The 21,808-nt window shown below is 36.4% G+C and overlaps 2 protein-coding genes and 2 long non-coding RNA genes across 4 annotated transcripts; 1 reads left to right on the top strand and 3 right to left on the bottom strand.

The window, feature by feature from the left end:
- Window positions 1-2,800: 2,800 nt before the first annotated feature.
- LOC113101128 (uncharacterized) lies at window positions 2,801-5,691 on the top strand. The gene is made up of 3 exons (XR_003289935.1): window positions 2,801-2,855; window positions 2,936-5,084; window positions 5,378-5,691. It is a non-coding gene; the product is annotated as an uncharacterized LOC113101128 (long non-coding RNA).
- Window positions 5,692-9,600: 3,909 nt separating this feature from the next.
- Window positions 9,601-13,318, bottom strand: LOC113101120 (uncharacterized). The gene is made up of 2 exons (XM_026265584.1): window positions 10,090-13,318; window positions 9,601-10,042 (listed from the first exon to the last, which is right to left on the bottom strand). The coding sequence occupies exon 1, from the start codon at window positions 13,172-13,174 to the stop codon at window positions 10,097-10,099; it is 3,078 nt and encodes a 1,025-aa protein (XP_026121369.1). The 5' UTR covers window positions 13,175-13,318; the 3' UTR covers window positions 9,601-10,042; window positions 10,090-10,096.
- LOC113101115 (uncharacterized) lies at window positions 13,202-16,618 on the bottom strand. The gene is made up of 2 exons (XM_026265583.1): window positions 16,376-16,618; window positions 13,202-16,257 (listed from the first exon to the last, which is right to left on the bottom strand). Exon 2 carries the CDS (start codon window positions 16,010-16,012, stop codon window positions 13,202-13,204), a length of 2,811 nt encoding a protein of 936 aa, XP_026121368.1. The 5' UTR covers window positions 16,013-16,257; window positions 16,376-16,618.
- Window positions 16,619-20,540: 3,922 nt separating this feature from the next.
- Window positions 20,541-21,256, bottom strand: LOC113101117 (uncharacterized). The gene is made up of 3 exons (XR_003289927.1): window positions 21,113-21,256; window positions 20,804-20,986; window positions 20,541-20,578 (listed from the first exon to the last, which is right to left on the bottom strand). It is a non-coding gene; the product is annotated as an uncharacterized LOC113101117 (long non-coding RNA).
- Between the last annotated feature and the right edge of the window lie 552 nt (window positions 21,257-21,808).

Below are 21,808 nucleotides of genomic sequence, written 5' to 3'. Positions count from 1 at the left end.
TTACAGTCACTGCCCTTGCCCTTGCCCTCCAGAATAAAAGAGAACATCCCAATCCCAATGAAGGGTTTGGGGAAACTGTGGTTCCTAATGATTGTGATCCAACATTTCAAAAGACTGGGTAAAGGATTTCTTCACTTCTTACCTCCGAGACTGTTATGATCTATATTACCTTATTATTTTAATTGTGAGTATTATCATTATTGTTGATCACTGTTGTTGTAATATTTAGGCCTACCATTATATATAGAGGGGGTTCAGACCTTTATACAGTCTATGGTTCAGACACACTCTCTTTGTTTAAATCTACATTAAAATCTCTTTCACCAAGCATTTGAATAATGTATCTCTTAAATTGTGACTGCAGTTGTATTGGATCAAATGCACATTCTTATTCTTTAGCTTGGGTTAAACTAATTAATTTTACTTTGTTGGAAAAGCAGCTATGCTAATGATGTCTATTTGTTTCTGTTTTGCCACAGGATGACTAGGATTTCCACAAACTCCAGTCTGGATCCAGAACACCTGAGAAGAGATGATGCTGACCCTCAGATGACCCCAGATGATGCTAACCCTGAATTAACAAACAGAACTAACAAATATTGCTACAAGTGTGACTGAATCATATAATAATTGCTGTTAATAATGTTCGTCTGGCTGACTACATTTTGTATTAATTTTTCTGAAAAATCCTGTCAAACACAAACTTACAGCCACCACTTATAAGCTATTACTAAATATTGTAGAAGTTGCTTTGTAAAGATTTTATTGTAAAAAGCGCTCTACAAATAAACTTGAATTTAATTGAATTTAATATAATTGGGGGTAGCCCTATAGAAAATTCTATGAAAGTGCCTCCACAATACAATAGCAAAATATATAAACATGTATAGTATGTTTGTTACATTAATCAGTGTTAAGCACACCTTCCTAAGGAGAAGAATATGGACCAGAAGACATTGCAATTACTAAATTATATTTAGACAGACTTAAAGAAGTTCCAGATATATACTTGTGCTCTCATTATTTCAGTTATAGCCTATTGCCTTTAATTCAAATAAACATGAAAACTATATACTTACTCTTGTGAATTTATTTTGATGTTAATAACAGTGTGCGGCTGTCTCTTTAATACTAATATATACTATATATATATATGTATGTATGTATGTATATATATATGTATGTATGTATGTATATATATATATGTTGCTGCTGATTGGGCTGACATGTGTGACACACTCACCAAACCAGAAAACGCATCTCTAACCCCGTTGCACACCGTTTCCAGGAAACGTGTCGTTCAAACCGGAAACCGTAGCAATACAGTGCACACCGGCTTGAGTTTGAATTTGCCTATGGTAGCCTAATTCAAACCCCACCCCCCAATCCTAACTCCTCCCCACCTACTCCTAAACCTACCAATGCTAGTAGGTGAATAATCTGGCAGGGGTTCGGCACTGTCAGCAACTGGTTCCATAACTGCAGCGTTTTACCAAGCCACTTCACAACAGACCAGCTCTTCTGGCATTTGATTACGAAACGTCCAAGGTTTATTATGACAGTTAGCATATGCTTTGTTTTGCGTTTTGTTTTTTGATTAAATGTAGACTTTACAAAATAGTAACCTTTTCTTTGAAAACGTTCAGCAAAATGCCTAAAAATATATATTGTATGTTTGTTTTCTGTTTACGTTTATGGAGTCTGAGTGGTAAGTAGCCTATCTTTAAGGTTTCCTTTCAATTTGTATTATCATTGGTCCATTTATAATTTAGTTATTATTTCCATCATTCATTTTAATGTTTTAGAAGACTTAATATATAAATAAATAATATAATAATATAATAATAATATCAATGTTTTTCTCAGCCATTTTAAAGTTCGTAATTCATGGCATATCATTGAATTATGCATTGAAATTTGAAGAAGCGTTTTTCAATTAAAACTAAAAACTAAAAATCCTCAGTAATTATTATCATTATTATTATTATTATTATTATTATTATTATTTTCATCAGGTGTGTTTGGTGTTGATTCAGTGAAGTCCGTGTCAGTGACGGAGGGAGAATCAGTGAGTCTAAATCTTACTGAAATACAGAGAGACGAGGAGATGACGTGGAAATTTAACAACATTATGATAGCTAAAACCTACGGGAAGGACAGTAAGAGCAGGTTTTATGAAGGTAGTGCTGATGGGAGATTCAGAGACAGACTGAAGCTGGATCAGACTGGATCTCTGATCATCACAAACACCAGAACCACAGACTCTGGAGAATATACAGTATTCAACAGAACATCAGAGACTCCATTCAACATCTTCAGTCTCGCTGTCTACGGTGAGTACAGAATTACTTTAGACACATCTTCTGACAATAATCTCTTTCAGAATTATTACGAATATTGTCAAACAATAGACAATCCTGTGATGATAGATTAATATTCATGTGCATTTGATATATTTATAGATATCTTAACTTTATTTACATCTGAAATATCAAATGACTGACAATTATCCCATTATTTTATTATACTGAATTGTATTTATCCCCTCATGTTTTCAGCTCCTCTGTCTGTTCCTGTCATCAGCAGAGACTCTTCTCAAAATTCATCATCATCTTCATCATCATCATCTTCATCATCATCTTGTTCATTTCTGTGTTCAGCTGTGAATGTGAGTGATGTAACTCTCTCCTGGTACAAAGGAAACAGTTTATTGTCCAGCATCAGTGTGTCTGATCTCAGCAGAAGTCTTTCTTTACATCTGGAGTGTCTGGATGATTTCTACAGCTGTGTGATCAACAATCCCATCAGAAACCACACCACACATCTCAACACTCAACTCTGTCAGACATGTTCAGGTACTTCAGTGGCACACACAAACAAACTAAATAAATCATATTTCTGTTGTTCTAATGCTGTCTGTTTCTTCTCTCAAAAGACTTCATCCACTGTTGTGGTTTTACTGAAGCTGTGATCCGATTGGCTCTCTCTGCTCTGGTGGGCGTGGCTTCTGTCGCTGTTCTGGTTTATGACATCAGATCCCAAAGTCTTCAACAAGAGCAGACATCACTGTCAAACTAAATAAAAAGATCAGGGAGGTGGATATGTTCTTGAATACTTATATTTACTGTAAATATTTTAACACAAAAATGTATATATTTTTAGATTTTATACTCCCATTTTTTTGTCAGTTGTCTATATCACTTTTCACAATACAAGTCTTTCTAAAACAGCTTTTCAAAGAATATGCCTTACAACATACACTGTGATTAATAAGATAATCAATAATAATAATTGTTGTTGTTGTTGTAAGATAACTGCAGGCTCATAGATTCTCGCTCAGTGAGAAAGTGATCTGTACATCGCTAGTTTTCTGAATAAAAGCTTGTGCTTGTTGACAAATTGTTGGGTTTTACAAGATGTAGCTTACAGTTTTTAAACTCCTTCCTCTTTTATTAGTTTATTAGAGTATGAAATATATAATGATATTCATATCTCAATTTTATTACTCACTGTTATATTTAAGACAACAGAATTATGGGATGCTATTGTTTAAAGTATTTTCTGTTCACACTAAAAGCATCACCACATTGGAAATTAAAGAGAAACAATGCATAAAAGAGAGAAAAGAAATTCAACAGGACAAAACATTCACGATAATATACATTTACTAAAAAGCACAAAATTACATATACATGACATTAATCATGGCTTAAATAGAAATCATGTAATTTGACTAGACAAAGTATTGCTTATATTTGTTAGAATATTTAGTTTTAAGTTAGTAGACATTTATATTTTCTAGTGTGGGTCAGGCATACATTTTAAAGATGACTGTGCTTCCTTCTTATGAAATAAAACAATAAATAACTCAAAAGTGTTTCAGGGATTGGCATGTGTCTTTAATTTAGCAATTACTTGAAATAATAAGGGATGATAGAAGAATTGAACCCAGAAGAAATATAAACAGCATCATATATAGTTTCATTATGTGTTATTTTGCCCAAGACAGTTAAGCACAACCCGACACTGGTGCCTTTTTTTTTTTCTTTAATACATTATAGGTTTTTAAGTCATGTATAAAGTCCACATAAAACTTACCTATGGAAAGTGTGGTGTGGTTCAAATATAAAACATATTTTTGTAAATGTATTGAGCTTATTTTTAAAATCACATAGATAAAGACAGTTGTTGTTGTTGTTAAAGAAAATATCATTAGAATCAGACCCTGACCATTAAGAACCACTGCCCTAGAGTTTATCTTTATTATATAAAATGTGAAAGTTTGCTTTCTCCTTTTCTTCTTGTTGTTAATAAAACATTTTTCAAAACATACATTTTTTCAAATTCTTTCTATGTAAATCTAGCAGTCTAAAATGCTAACCACTGAAATATTGTTAATGAGGACAACTCATCAGCCTAGAATTGGATGTCAATAATTTGACAATTTCATAATATGAAATCATTCACAAAATCTTACAAATCAACCATTTAAAATACTGAACTGGAGGGAGTGAGAAGATCAGTCAGCAATTCTTATTAAACATGTACATCGACCATTATACCCCATTATGATCTTTAATTTTGTACATACTAGATAAAAAGCAATGCAACATAAAACTTATCGACAGTAAGCTGATCCCTGTTTTATTTCAGATATGTTCAAAGTGCTTGTGTAAATTCTGACACTACAGACAAATAGACTTTGATTTATCACGTCCCGAGGTGTTCTAGGTAACCTTAAGCTGTTGCAGAACTGGTTAATAATACAATTCATTACTAAAATAATTGATATATTGTATGTGAAAAACATATGTAACAGGTCATATAGCCTACAGTCTGTGAAGGGAGGTGCTCTCTAGAGGAGTTTCTTCACGCTGACTGTAGAGTTTCACCAAACCTCTTCACAGCACTGTCCTCTACAGCTCCTCTGTCGCTTTCAGTGTTCACATATTTATTATAAGATTTCTGTTGTGACTTCATTTTCAAAATTAGGAACTGTTTTTATTTAAAACCGTGAAGCAAAATGCAGAAGAAAATATATGGCATGTTTATAATCTCTTGTTTGTGCTTATGGAGTCTGAGTGGTAAGTATCTTTATGACTTTATGTTTGTCCACATATAAACCCATTCTCTATTATACATTACATTTTATTAGACTATAGACAAATATATTTATTCACAATATTTGTTATAGGCCTATTTTCATCTCATCAAATTGATCTCATCAAATGGTTAAAATTACTGCAAAATATTGAACTGTACACTGAAATTAGTGAAGTAAAGAATTATTGTACACTGACAATTTGGAAATAGTTTAAAACTGACAAAAACTCTGGTAAATCTCCAAATACTGAGTAATTCTGTGTTTTTTCATCAGGTGTGTCTGGAGTTGATTCAGTGAAGTCCGTGTCAGTGACGGAGGGAGAATCAGTGAGTCTAAATCTTACTGAAATACAGAGAGACGAGGAGATAACGTGGAAATTTAACACCATTATGATAGCTAAAACCTACGGGAAGGACAGTAAGAGCAGGTTTTATGAAGGTAGTGCTGATGGGAGATTCAGAGACAGACTGAAGCTGGATCAGACTGGATCTCTGATCATCACAAACACCAGAACCACAGACTCTGGAGAATATACAGTATTCAACAGAACATCAGAGACTCCATTCAACATCTTCAGACTCACTGTCTACGGTGAGTAGGATATTATTCTGTTTGTTGCTATGAGTGTTTCTGCAAGAAAATAAGTATTTTAATCAATTTTTAAATCTGTATGACTTGTCTTATTAAGGCTAATAACATAAGCTAGCATTTATGCAACCCCTCTCTTTATGTTTGGATTTAGCTACATACTCAATAGTTACAGTTGTCTCCTTCTTAAACAAGTATACAATACTTTCAATATCAGATTTTCAAATGCGCTATTTTTGATCAGTCCTGGTCCCTCATATGTCATACCCATTATCTATATTCTCTCATGTTTTCCAGCTAATCTGCCTGTTCCCGTCATCAGCAGAGACTGTTCATCATCATCATCATCTTCATCACAGCAGAATTGTTTACTGTTGTGTTCAGTGGTGAATGTGAGTGCTGTGACTCTCTCCTGGTACAAAGGAAACAGTTTATTGTCCAGCATCAGTGAGTCTGATCTCAGCAGAAGTCTCTCTCTTCCTCTGGAGGTGGAATATCAGGAGAAAAACAGCTACAGCTGTGTGATCAACAATCCCATCAGAAACCAGACCACACATCTCAACATCACTCAACTCTGTCAGACATGTTCAGGTATGTCAGTGCTAATATATGTTTACTAAACTAATCTCTATAAACTAGTTATTGCGTACTGATATAGTATTTGTGGTTGATCAGATCAGAAAGATTCATTCATATTAAAGCTTAATTTTGTCCATTATAAATAAAGACCTGTCGTCGTTGCACATTGGGCTGATCTCTGCTGCTGTTGCTGTTGCTGGATCTCTGTTGATTATTGCTGCAGTCTGGATCTTCTGCATCTGCAGGAAAACTGACCAAATAGGCAAGTATTACTTATTGTGGATATATGTGTAAAAATACATGTTTTTAAGGAAGGAATAATTGACTTGGGGGCATTGAATAGGTAGAAAAACAATGCACACTTGTAATGAGGTTACAGTGCTGCCACAGACTGCTTAGACCTCAGATGTGCATTATTTCTATTTCTATTAGGCTATCATTATTATACGGCACCCTAGGTCTTGGTATAGTCTAGAATCCCGAGCCTGTGCACCGCTGATATGGTAGACCATTGAAAGTGTATGCCGTAACAACATCGCACATTAGAAACAGTCTCATGCTGTATACGTCAGGACAATGAGGTCTGAATGGGATGGAAATCAGTTGTCACACACATACCAACCAACATTGTAATTTGTCATGCAATTTTCAATGAAGGCATTCCAGAGACAAAGTGATATGAGACCTGCCTGGAACTAGCTGTGTGTTTACTGGAAAATAATTGCACAGATTGTTTGTCAAACCAATCAGAATCAAGACTTTAACAGCCATGTAGTATAATATAAAAATAATGAAAGACAGTATTGCAGAAAAATGCAATTATTCTCATATAGTCATTTTTGTTGGAACAGTTCAGCGTGGTGAAGAAATAATATATTCTGATCCAACATTCTGCAAAAGAAAAGCACAGAAATCCGTAAGAAACGTTCTCTTTCTTTTTTTTTCTTTTCTTTTCTTTTCTTTCTTTCTTTCTTTCTTTCTTTCTTTTTTTCTCTGCATTATTTGAGCAGTAAGTAAGATCTAGCTGTGTATTTGTGTGTATGAGTTCTGATAAATGGTCAGTAATGCTCTTATTATCTATATCTGTGATGTGACGTGCTTGTTTTCTTTCAGAGAGATCAAGTGCAGGAGGATGTGGTGTATGCAGGAGTCGCCATGAGACATTAATCGATCTGTGATTCTGTTAAAGGGCTGCAAACATTTTAGCACCACTGTATTAGTGTGTTTAATGTGTTTGATGATATAGTTTATGTCAAACAGTCACATACAGACCCTTGAATATCTCTAATGGTGTTCATTCACAAAATAATATTTAATAAACATAATCCTCAAGTAAAAAAAAATTAAAGAATTTTATGAATGTTAATGTAGTATTTAATGGAAATTGAAGGATTTTGTTTTGGGGATTTGTACTTTGTTTTGTGTATATTTATATTGGTTTCAGATTCAGTCATGTTACTGTAGTAATTTTGTACAGACAGTCCTGTGTTGGTATACAGATAAACCAGCTCTCTTTCATTGTGATATTATATAGTGTTATATACTTATACAATATATAGTTCAAAATGGTCAAGGTTTTGTTAAATATCTTTTATTTATTATTATTATTTTTTTTTGTATTGAGCTTTATGCCTCTTGTTGTAGTTTATTGTACTTGTTTGGCTATGTTTTGTAGTAAATTCTAAATAAAAAATTGTATCTTTCTGTATACACCATTTAAAGTTTTGGATTCTGTTTGTTCTTACAATAGACACTTTTATCCAGAAAATATTAGACTCTACTATGCCATTAATTGTGATTATATACGAAAATACACATATGAAAAACACATATTACTTTGATACAACTATATGAAAAAACTGACTAACCAATAAATATCCAAACCGAATCCGTCAATCAATCTGAAGGCGAATAGTAGGCATATTTTGACGCGCTGTCCTGGGGGAGGGGTCTGGGCCCGGAGCATAGCCCAAACCCAAATAACTCCCCATCCCTAATTTGGGATAAACAGATTAGAAGTGAGGAGTTGAGGTGGAGGAGGGAAGCCGAAAAACTGTCGTAGGACAGAAGGTAGGAAGACTGCATATATATACACGCTTTTTGTGCTAGTTAAGATGGTTAGCTAAACATTTGTTCATTTAGCTGACACTTTTATCCAAAGTGACTTACAATTGCTATATATTTCAGAGGTCACACGCCTCTGGAGCAACTAGGGGATAAGTGTCTTGCTCAGGGACACATTGGCGTCTCACAGTGGATTCGAACCCGGGTCTCTCACACCAAAGGCATGTATCTTATCCACTGCGCCCACACCACACCACACCACACCACACCACACCAAACGAGATGCACCTGTGCCAAATTAGATGATTATCTGATCATGCTCCTCCCGAACCTTGTTAATAAAACCTCATTTTTCAAAAATGAGAAACATTAATCTCTTCATGTTTGCTGCTTCTGTTGAAAATACGCTGTTCCTGCAAATTTGATCGCTGTAATGGAAAATAAATGTTAAGTGTAAAATTAAAAACTAAGAAGAAAAATGAATTCAGCACTCTCGCACAGTTTCAAAAATAGATGCGTGAACATTTGTCAGTTTGTAATCCACTCTCTTCTTATAATCTCTGTCTCATCACCACTATTTTAACATGTTTGAATGTCTGTTAAACCGCATTTGTGACACATGCCTCATGCAGTAAAGTCACTTCCCCATGCTTTCTCTTGCTTTTATATGAACAAAACTTGATTTATTTATTTATTATTTGTGAAGTGAGAGAGAAGAAAGTGTAAAGCAATCCTGCTCATGAGGGCCCCTTTCTTAAACCTTTTTGAAGATTATAGAAATATGTTCTTGATATATAATTAGTGCTTTAAGATCTAAACCATCATCTGAGTTTGTGCTGTTTTGCAAAAAAATAAATAAATGAATAAATAAAATACAAAAGTGCTCAAGAGACGATGGAATTCTGATGAGTAAATATGATCCTCTTCCACAATATTACTGTTGTAAACATGAATAATGTGCATTTTCAAATTTCAAGAGGTCACACCTCACACAATTGATAATCGTGGGATATTACAAATTATTTGTTTTTTAAGGGATTTAAGACAAATATATATGTACATGTCAGAACCATTTTAAACTTAAGACTCACTCAAGGTGTACATTAACTAGAAAGCCCGTAGTGTGTTGTGTGTCTCTTCACTTCATACTATGTATTTTCTAAGGTCAGGTATGCATATTTTACTTGTAGATTCATCCTTGAGAATTTGATGTTTTGTATTGATATTGTAGCAGACCCCGCCCAAATGATGGCCCAAGCTTTACTGATGTTAATGAAGTTTATTGAGTCCGTTTTCACTCAAAAATCACCGTAAGACTCCAAGAATCACCGTAAGAGCTAAACCAACAAAGTACAAGAAGCGCGAATTACAGACTAGTTCAAACCTCTATCATTAACATACAGTGAATTACACAAAACAGTCATTACAACAAACAGTTATCAAATATATACAGACCTTATGCATTTTCGGGGGGTGCTTAAAGTTGCAAACGTTATCTGCGACACAACTCTGATGAACTTGAACTGCGTGCTCTCCCTTTCCTTCCCTGTAGACTACAACACCCGTCAAAATAAAAGTCCCTCTTTAGTAAGACAGATAATGCATTTCTTAAACCCATTTAAACTCACAGAAAGTCTGTTACACTCCCACCAAATTATAAATGTTATTTTGACATGCATAATTTTCAAACATAAGTAATTTTAACTTATAATAACCATTTTGTGTGCATGTGTGTAAAGCAAAGTCCTTTTGAAGATTTGTTCACTCCGCTTCCAATAATAAGACCAACTTCTGAGCTGGTCTCTCTACGACTGAGACCTTGTTTACCCGTTCTCCTTTTTTGTTTAGTTTTTTGTCACCGAGTGCTATTGTGACTCTCCTTACTAGTCCATCTTGGCTAGTTACAGTGTCTATGACACGTCCTAGTCTCCACTCATTTCTTGGAAGGTTCTCATCTGTATCCATGACCACATCACCAATCTGCAAATTCCTTTTTGGAGCATGCCAGCATTGTCTAGCCGTAATGTTGTGGAGATACTCTTTTTTCCATCTACTCCAAAACTGTTCAGTAAGGTACTGCACCTGTCTCCATCTCTTTCTCCCGTAGATGTCTTCTCTTATGAACTTTCCTGGTGGTGGTAGGACCGTGGTGGCTTTCATGGTAATCAGATGGTTAGGTGTGAGTGGTTCTAAGCTCTTGGGGTTGTTCAGGTTATCCACTGTAAGGGGGCGACTGTTGACTATCGCCATGGCTTCATAAAATAAAGTGCGCAGTGAAGCATCATTAAGCCTGCCTGATGAGAGGGAAACTGTAGCATTAAGAACACTCCGTACAGTTTTGATTTGACGCTCCCATACACCACCTGCATGACTGGAATGAGGGGGATTCATTACAAAATCACACTGTTTATCTGCAAGGAAAGCGGTGAGCCTTTCTGGGTCAAGCTGCTGTAATGCTGAGTTCAGTTCGTTTTTTGCGCCAACGAAATTGGTACCTTGGTCACATCTGATCTGCCGTACTGTGCCTCGAATTGCAATAAAGCATCGCAAACTGTTGATGAAAGCATCTGTGGACATATCTTCTAACATTTCTATATGAATGGCTCTTGAACAAAAGCAAGTTAGAAGCAGACCATACCTTTTGTGCTGTTTTCTTCCTTCTTTAGTCATGAATGGACCAAAGCAATCCATACCACAATACACAAACGGTGGGGAAGGCTCTACACGTTCTGTGGGAAGATCACTCATCCGCTGGCCTTCCACAGGTTTTCTCAACCTTCTACAAGGTACACAGTTGCGAATGTAAGATGTGACAGCTCTGTTTATTCCAGGTATCCAATAGCCGGAAGATCTGATTGCATTAATTGTGAAACCCTTTCCTTGATGCTTTACACTTTCATGATAGTGTGCAATAATCAACTTTGTTACATGATGATCTTTAGGAAGGATCAGTGGGTGCTTGAAAAAGTGAGTGCATGATGAGTGGATAAGTCTTCCTCCCACCTTGATCATACCATGAAGGTCTATGAAGGCGTCCAGGTGATGAAGTTTATTATAACCTGGAAGTTGTTTTCCTTGACTCAGGACATCCATTTCTTTCTGATATGCTTGTTTTTGAACTCCTTTTAGAATCAAGCCTTTTGCATGTTCCTGTTCACCTACAGAAGCTGGCGCATTAGTTTTATCCTTCTTAATCCGTCTCACAAGGCGTGCAATAGCTTTCACAGCATTAGACCAAGATGAGAACTTTGACAAATGGTCTACAAGATGTTTACTTTCTGTGGTTTCTGTTTGAAACGTCTGGATCTTTTTAACTTCTGGATCTCCTATTGGAAGCTCCGGTACAACATTTGAGGTCTCTATTTCTTTCTTCCACAGGAATGAAGGACCTGAGAACCAGTTGGACGAGAGCAATTCATTTATTGTTCTTCCTCTTGAAGCATTGTCTGCTGGGTTATCATCTGTTGGGACGTATAGCCATTGTTTGGGTGCTGTGCTTTGGCGTATTTTTTGGACTCTGTTGGATACAAACGTATGAAAACGACAGGCGTCGTTATTGATGTAACCCAAGACCACCTTTGAGTCAGTCCAAAAGAATTCATTGACATTGGTGAGGTCAAGCTCTTCTCTGAGCATATTGCTCATTTGGACTGATACCACTGCTGCCGTCAACTCTAACCTTGGAATTGTAGTAATCTTTACAGGAGTAACCCGGGCTTTGCCAATGAGGAAAGTGCAATGAATCTCATCCTTCTCATTGATTACTCTCAGATAAGAACACTGACCATAACCACAGGTACTTGCATCAGAGAAATGATGTATTTCCGTTTTTACAATTTTACCGAAATCAGCAGGCACATAGCATCGTGATATGTCCACCTTTTCCAGATTGACAAAGTCATTCTGCCATTTCTCCCACCATGGGCTAAGAGCAAGGGAAAGTGGATCATCCCAGCCTGTACCCTGGTGACACATTTCTTGTAGGATCCTCTTACCATTGAGAACATAGGGAGCTACAAAGCGCAAAGGATCATATATGGAGGCAACCGTTGACAATATGCCACGACGTGTTGTAGGTTGACCTTTTAGTGGGATATGGAATTGGAAGCTATCACTCTGTATGTTCCAATGAATTCCCAGCGCTCTTTCAAGTGGCATGTCATTGAAGGTAAGATCCTTTGTTTCAAAGTTTACAGCACGTTCTGATGCTGGTATGCTCTGCAGAACAGTGTTGTCATTTGACACAAACTTGTGAAGTCGAAGACTTCCCTTTATGCACAACTCCCGTGCTTCCTTTGCCAGCTGAATGGCCTTTTCCACCGTCTCTACACTTGTGACTCCATCATCAACATAGAAGTCTCTTAAGATGAACTGAGCGGCTAATGGGTATGATTGACTATGCTCACTGGCTAGATATCTTAGTCCATAGTTTGCGCAACCAGGCGAAGAAACCGCGCCGAAAAGATGCACTTTCATCCGATAATCTTGAAGCGCTGAATTTGTGTCTCCGTTTTTCCACCATAAGAAGCGCAGGTAATCTCGGTCATTTTCCTGGACATGAAACTGGTGAAAAATTTTTTCGATGTCACATATTACAGCTATAGGATGCCTTCTGAACCTAACAAGGACTCCGGTGAGATTGTTTATCATGTCTGGTCCTGGTAACAAATGTTCGTTGAGACTTGTGCCTTTGAATTTTGCGGAACAATCAAAAACGACACGTAGCTTGTCTGGCTTTTTTGGATGGTAGATGCCATGATGAGGTATGTACCACTTTTCGCCAACAGTTCCATCATCATTCACTGTTTCTACATCACCTCTTTCAATGATGTCATTCATGTAAGCAATGTAGTCTGTCTTATATTTCTAGTTTCTACAGAATTTCTTGTTCAAATGATTGAGTCTGACCTTGGCAAGCTCTCTGTTATCAGGTAAGTATGGCCGTTGTTTGAACGGAAGAGGCATTTCATAATGTCCTTGAGCATTTTTTTTTATACCTTCTTTGAGTTTGTCTAGGAACACAATATCATCCTGAGAAATTGTCTTTTCATCTGCTGTGACATCCTTAAAGTCCGACTCGAGTACACGGATGGCATCCATAGGTGTCAAAGCTGGAATCTCCTTTGTGGCTATTCTGTGACACAGACTGACTGATGTTGATCCGTTGATACCTGGTGTGGAGCAGCCCACAACACTCCATCCTAAGTCAGTTAGAATAGCATAAGGTTCATCATCTTTTCCTAGTATAACTTGCCTGGGAGCTAGCACTCTGTGGCAGTTGTAGCCAATAAGTAAACCTACTTCACAGCTGAGAAGAGGTGACATTTCGTCTGTGATTACCTTCAAGTGACTCCAGTTCTTTGCCGTTTCCTGTGTTGGTATGTGATCACGATTTACAGGAATACACTCCTTGGTGTATACTGGAGGCAAATTGATATGTACTGATGAATTGTACCCTCTCACACGAAGATCAGACACTCTTTTACTTTTAATTATCATACTATCTCCCATCATGGTGGTAAGTTTGAGTTTTATTGGCTGAGAATCCACTTGCAGTGTATTACTCACTTCTTCATCAATGAAAGTGGTGTCACTCTGAGTGTCTAACAAAGCATAGACAAGCTGTTCATTGGATGGATTTTTGATGGACGACACCCACACAGGTACAATCATGGATGTAATGACTGAACGACCTTGTCTTGTGTTATTAAGTGATATGGCATCTGTAATCTCACTCTCACGTGCATGCTCCATGCTAACCGTTGGTTGCTTTCTGTTTCCGTTATTCTCATAGTTGTAGTCATGAAGACATGTGGGATGTCGCAGTTTGCATACATCACATGTGTGGCGATGCCGACAATCCTTAGCACAGTGACCTGGTTTCATACACCCAAAACAGAGTTTGTTGTCTTTGACATAGGACCTTCTGTCTTTCAGAGACTTTACCATGAATTCTGGGCACTTACAGAGTGGATGGCTGTCATCTTGACACAACATGCATGGTGTTTTTAACTGTCCTTTAGCCATTGTCTGTTTGTCACTGTTTTCTGTTGTTTGTGTTTTGAAGACAATCGCCTTGTTTCTTTTGGTTTCATTTAAGATTCTTCTCTCATGAGGTGACTCGCATGAATGAAGAGCATGTAGAGAAGTGATAGGATTACACACTATTTCTGCTTCAGTTGACATGAATTTTACAAAGTCTTGAAAGCTTGGAAATTCCTTGCCATCCATAAGTGATGTTGTGACTTGGCGGTTCCACCTGGAGGCTGCCCAGTCAGGAAGTTTCTGTACCAGCTTTTGATTCTCTTCACAGTCGTTTAATATTTCCAGGCCTTTAACATGAGGTATGGCTTGCAGGCAGGCATTTAAGAAGTCTGAAAATGTTCTCAGGCCTTCTGCATCTTTGGATGATATTCTTGGCCACTTTGACAGCTTTTCACGGAATGCTCTTTGAATGACAAATGGCTGCCCGTATCTTTGGTTAAGCTTGTTCCAAGCATCTTTGTACGCTTCTTCATCATTACGATAAAAGGTGCCTTCAAGATATTTGTGTGCTGAGCCACTGACATACTTTTTCAAATAATAGAGTTTATCAGCTGCAGAGATGCCTTTTCTATCTATAAGTGACATAAATGAGGCTTTCCAGTCCACAAACTGAATTGGGTCTCCATTGAACACTGAAGGCTCGGGTATGGGTAACCTGTTGATGGCTATGCTGTCCTGAACTGCCTGAGCAAGATGGGACACTTCACTGAGAGGTGTTGACTGAACAACACTGCAATGATGTAACATTTCATTTCTCTGCCCTTGATGATCATTCGGTATTGACTGACTTCTTGTCTCTTGTTTTATTTCTTCATCATAGGATTTTATTCTGGCTCGAGCAACCTCTATATCCTTTTCTACCTGCAGCCGTTCCAGTTCAAACTTTTGAGTTTCTAACTCTCTTCTGAGTTGCTCTTCTAAAGTTCTTATTTTTTCCTTTTGTTGCCTTTCTGTTTGCATCATCTTATATTCAGCCTCTTTTGCAGCCAGTTCTGCTGCAGCATCTGCACGTTTGCTTGTTGCACTAGAGGATCTGGAATGGCTACTGACACTTGTTTTTGAAGCACTGGAACCATATATAGAGCGAGCATAACTATGTGCTAAAAGTTCACGCAGCCTGCCCCTTTCTCTTTCTGCATCAAATTCGCCATCTACAATTGCCATTCTTTCAAGCACTATTTTGATTATGTCATTGGTCACAGCTTCACATGCATCAATTTTTCGTCTTAAATCTGCAGTAGGTGTAACATGTTCCCTTATGTCACTGAAGAGTTTCAAAATATTATTTTTTTTGTCCTCAATAGAGTCAGCCATTTCAGCCAGCTGTTTATCAGTTATGTCAGTTTTTAAGCTCTGTCTTGCTTTACGAGCTTCTATCTTCCATTGCTCATACAAAGTGTTTAATCTTTTTTCTTTCTTACAGCATTCATCTTTCTGATAAGCAAGCATTTTCTCCGTGGGCATATGCGGACGTTCTGAACGTCGAGTGAGTTCTTTACTGTCTTGCTTTTGACACTGAGATTCAGGTTTATCTTTATCCTTATTTTTAACTGCTTCATTTTTATCCTTTTCACCTTCAATATCCGTCTGAAGCAGGCTTTCAGAATCCGGTTCGTCCGTATCCATTTCCATAGTGAACTCGTTGACTACAGCGACTCTGCTCCGTAGACCATCACGCTGATTCCGACGTGCAGCAATCCGTCACATTGCCATCGTGAGCATGCACGTGCATCGAGGATCTTAACCAGCGAAGGTAAAGCTCTTACTGTAGCAGACCCCGCCCGAATGATGGCCCAAGCTTTACTGATGTTAATGAAGTTTATTGAGTCCGTTTTCACTCAAAAATCACCGTAAGACTCCAAGAATCACCGTAAGAGCTAAACCAACAAAGTACAAGAAGCGCGAATTACAGACTAGTTCAAACCTCTATCATTAGCATACAGTGAATTACACAAAACAGTCATTACAACAAACAGTTATCAAATATATACAGACCTTATGCATTTTCGGGGGGTGCTTAAAGTTGCAAACGTTATCTGCGACACAACTCTGATGAACTTGAACTGCGTGCTCTCCCTTTCCTTCCCTGTAGACTACAACACCCGTCAAAATAAAAGTCCCTCTTTAGTAAGACAGATAATGCATTTCTTAAACCCATTTAAACTCACAGAAAGTCTGTTACAGATATGATTTGATGTGTTTCAATTGGATACGTAATTGGCAAAATACATATCTACCTGACTGTTAATAAATTGTTACATTTTTGATTCTATTCTGTCTTACTCTGTAATTATTGACTAGTAGATTATGTTGTATCCTTGTTAGCAACATGAGCACCCGACTGAACAAGTTAATATAAAAATAAAGAGTTAACTAGAATAATCAAATGTCAGAAGAATATTAATTGAACAGGCATACAACCAATTTGCATTTCAACCTAAATTCGAGGTCCTAAGAAAATGGAGTCAGATTAAATTATAAAATGGAGTCAGATTTCAGTTTAACCTAAACTGAATAACTTTACGCGCTGAAAGACAGAACACGCAGGAAACCTTCATCCAGCACCGGATACCTTCCTTGGGCCGAGTTCCTGGACCTTACAAGTTCAATCCTTTTTCTTATTAGAAGTGTTGAGGGAAAGCTTTTTGCATTTCACATATAGACCCATTTTTTAGAAAGGGTCGACACACCCATTGTTAGACCGGAGACCGTAGAAATCTGGTGGGGGGAGAATTAACCGGGAAACATGGCTTTTCAGGGACAATACGGTGACAGTGTAGATCAGGAGATCATGGAAATTCAAGCATTACAAATAAAAGACACACTTCTTAGTTTAAACAATAAAGGATTCAATATTAAATGGAAAAACAACAATATTATAGCCTAGTTTTTGGCAGAGGGAAAAAAATTGGCATCTAAATCAAAATATATAAAAATCCTGACTGCCATCATCTACCTTCTTCGTAAAAAATGACCTCGAGACAGCCGAAAACAAATGCACAATAACAAGCATCAAAGAAATTGAAAAAGCACGCTCTCAAGAATTGCAAGAGCTAAGAGCACATTTTGAGGCATTTACATTCAAAAGACATGGTTGGGCAATAATTTGAGACGTTAGTCTGTCTTTTTGATTTTGAAGTTTTGTGTCAGTGTTCCAATTACAAAATGGTTTTTCACTGAATACATTTTGATATTTTAAGCTTTCAAATGGTATATAACTTATGATGATGACTAAAACATGACATGAAAAAGGCAATGCAATAAAGACTTTTTGTGACAAAGGTCAGAACTCCTGTTATGATGTACATTTTCATATTGATGCACTCATGTCATAAATCTATTTAGGAGTCTGATACCTTTCCAATGATATCTAGTTTGTCATGATTACATCAGGATTTAATTGTAATATAGTGAAGTAAACTTAAGAAACAAGTTTATCCCAAAATTTACAGGTGTAGAAATCATTTTCTCAGTGAGCAGGAATCTGCAATCACTTTACAATAGCCTAATAGAATAAAAAAAAGCATTATATTACCTGATTCATTACAGTAGGTTTGCAATACATAATATTTGTAAAGCAGAATGATTTGCACTGTAAAAAAATGTATATACAAACACAACAGAAGTAAAAAGAAAAAAAAGAGGAAAACTAAAATGTATACTTTATTTAATTAAAAGCATTTTAATTTGATAAAATTAAAGAATAATTAATTAAAGCATATTTTCTCATAAATTATTTTTACCCAAAGGATTGTGAAATAATATCTCCATTGGTTCAAATCATCTCTACTTTTTCTGAGAATCTGATCAATCGTCTGATGGTGAAGTCTGTTCTCTCTTCTGTTGAAGACTTCTGGATCTGATGTCATAAACCAGCACAGCAACAGCAGCCACGCCCACCAGAGCAGAGACAGCCAATCGGATCACAGCTTCAGTAGAACCACAGTGGAAACAATCTTATAAGAGGAAAAATTACCGTCATAAAACAAAGACATTTGATTAATATACTATGTAGAAAAATGTAATGCCGCTGACAAACCTAAACATGGTTGACAGAGTTGAGTGATGTTGAGATGTGTGGTCTGGTTTCTGATGGGATTGTTGATCACACAGCTGTAGTTGTTTTTCTCCTGATATTCCACCTCCAGAGGTAGAGAGAGACTGATACTGATATTAGACTCACTGATGCTGGACAATAAACTGTTTCCTTTGTACCAGGAGAGAGTCACATCACTCACATTCACCACTGAACACAACAGTAAACAATTCTGCTGTGATGAAGATGATGATGAGGATGAACAGTCTCTGCTGATGACGGTAACAGGCAGATTAGCTGGAAAACATGAGAGAATATAGATAATGGGTATGACATATGAGGGACCAGGACTGATCAAAAATAGAGCATTTGAAAATCTGATATTGAAAGTATTGTAGGGAGAGCAGGGGCGAAAGTACCATTTTTCAGAAAAACATAATTTTAAAAGATAATGTTGTATACAGAGATATATTTCTGCTGTGGTCAGTAACTCAGAAGTGTGGTCTAACAATACCAGGTGGTATTTTGTAGAAATGCAGAAAGACTTCAGTATAATTTCACTTTGAACACAAGTTGCACATTGTTACTTTCAACCCCATCGGTTGGTACAAAAGTAACACACAGGTGGGTCAAAAGTAACACAACAATATAAGCTAGATTTTTTTCTGTTAGTCTTATTTTTCTTAAGTATACATGATTGTGACCTTGTTAATAAATAACTGCAAACAGATTTTGTCCTTTATCTTTGCAAAAAAATTATTAAATTACATTTTCATATTTTCATTTTAAATTTAAGTTTAAGTTTCATCAGATGTCTAAAAACTTGACTGTATTTTTTTATTGTAAATTTCAATGTATTTTTATATAATAATAAAAAAATTCTACAGAATGCACAATATAAAATTGTAATTACAGTAGCATAATAAAAAAACCTCTAAACATAATGTAACTAGGCCTATTTATGTTTCCATCCAGTTGTTTTTATGCATGAATTGAAAATGTGCATTAAAACATCTGGAAACACTGCAAATTCACAGGTGGAGGTGTAAAGGCTAAGATATGGCTAAAACCTAAATATAAATGTGATGTAGCAGCTGCCCAGAGAGAGATGTTCCTGTATGTCCTGAAACACCCTCTCAAAAACATCTGGATAAAACCAGACCTCTGTCTGTCTTTCTGACCCTCACTAAAACATATTCTTTTGGTATAATATGACATTAACATTTGTAAGAAATGATGCAAGACACAGAAATTACAGAATAGCATGTACCGGAACAAAATAAACACTTTCTGTGACTGTAGCGGGACAAAAGTAACAACTGTTACTTTCGTCGCAACAGGAACTCCTGACGTTTAAACCTAGTATATATATTAGTATAGATTGATCATTACTTTGACACATGAAACAAGAAAAACAACACGACTAATAAAAAAAATTACCGCTTCAACAATTTACTTTTGTACTCGAAAACAGTTTTACGGACCTAACTTCCGGAAACGATGAGGAAATCACATGATATTTCTCAGCTCCATCAAGGATTGCATGCTGAACATGCTGTCATAGCTGGGAATGCAAATGCAGAAAGAGGCTCGGAGAAAATCGCTTTGTTACTTTCGTCCCGTGTTACTTTCGCCCCGGTTCTCCCCTATACTTGTTTAAGAAGGAGACAACTGTAACTATTGAGTATGTAGCTAAATCCAAACATAAAGAGAGGGGTTGCATAAATGCTAGCTTATGTAATTAGCCTTAATAAGACAAGTCATACAGATTAAAAATTGATTAAAATACTTATTTTCTTGCAGAAACACTCATAGCAACAAACAGAATATATCCTACTCACCGTAGACAGCGAGACTGAAGATGTTGAATGGAGTCTCTGATGTTCTGTTGAATACTGTATATTCTCCAGAGTCTGTGGTTCTGGTGTTTGTGATGATGCAGAGATCCAGTCTGATCCAGCTTCAGTCTGTCTCTGAATCTCCCATCAGCACTACCTTCATAAAACCTGCTCTTACTGTCCTTCCCGTAGGTTTTAGCTATCATAATGGTGTTAAATTTCCACGTTATCTCCTTTGTCTCTCTGTATTTCAGTAAGATTTTAGACTCACTGATTCTCCTCCGTCCACTGACACGGACTTCACTGAATCAACTCCAAACACACCTGATGAAAAAAACAGAATTACTCAGTATTTTGAGATTATGTACAAGATTTGTAGTTTTTGTCATTTTAAAACTATCTTCATTCTTCACAGAAGTATTTAAGTATGTTTAGTCTGATAAAATACATTAAAATATTAAAGGCAAAATGAATGATGGCAACTATAAAGAACAAAATGATCTGTATGTAGACGAAAGATAATATAAGGAGAACTGATGCCATATTTACCAGCCAGACTCCATGAGAACAAAAAGTAGAAAATAAACATTTTTTTCAGCAGATCTCCTAACAGTTACACAGCAGAAATATTACAATGATCAGGTCCTGACACTCTTGAAATATTGAATGCAGCTGTTGTTCTGTAGAGAAACTCTGCAGTGAGTGTGAATAAACTCCTCCAGTAGCTCCTCCCTTCACAAACAGACCTATTTCATTAATTATTTCCGTTGAGAACAGTTAATAATGACAATGTATTTCAGACTTATAATCATTTTACATTGGGTTTCTTAAAAAATAAAAATAAAATAATAATTTTACATTATTTTGTTTAGTTGGGGCTCCTTTCTTAAATTGATCTAATCTGTTATTTCAGTCCTTTTTGAATTTATGAGTTTCTGATTTTATATTGATGACATGTTAGTAAAGCAACTCCTCGTCTCTCTGTATTTCAGTAAGATTTAGACTCACTGATTCTCCTCCATCACTGACACGGACTTCACTGAATCAACTCCAAACACACCTGATGAAAAAACAGAATTACTCAGTATTTGAGATTATGTACAAGATTTGTAGTTTTTGTCATTTTAAAACTATCTTCATTCTTCACAGAAGTATTTAAGTATGTTTAGTCTGATAAAATACATTAAAATATTAAAGGCAAAATGAATGATGGCAACTATAAAGAACAAAATGATCTGTATGTAGACGAAAGATAATATAAGGAGAACTGATGCCATATTTACCAGCCAGACTCCATGAGAACAAAAAGTAGAAAATAACATTTTTTTCAGCAGATCTCCTAACAGTTACACAGCAGAAATATTACAATGATCAGGTCCTGACACTCTTGAAATATTGAATGCAGCTGTTGTTCTGTAGAGAAACTCTGCAGTGAGTGTGAATAACTCCTCCAGTAGCTCCTCCCTTCACAAACAGACCTATTTCATTAATATATTCCGTTTGAGAACAGTTAATAATGACAATGTATTTCAGACTTATAATCATTTTACATTG

Source organism: Carassius auratus, unplaced genomic scaffold (genome assembly GCF_003368295.1).
Source record: "Carassius auratus strain Wakin unplaced genomic scaffold, ASM336829v1 scaf_tig00217546, whole genome shotgun sequence".
Classification (NCBI taxonomy): Eukaryota; Metazoa; Chordata; class Actinopteri; order Cypriniformes; family Cyprinidae; genus Carassius; species Carassius auratus.
The sequence above is the reverse complement of the archived record's forward strand: the minus strand, read 5'-3'. Positions and strand labels throughout refer to the sequence as shown.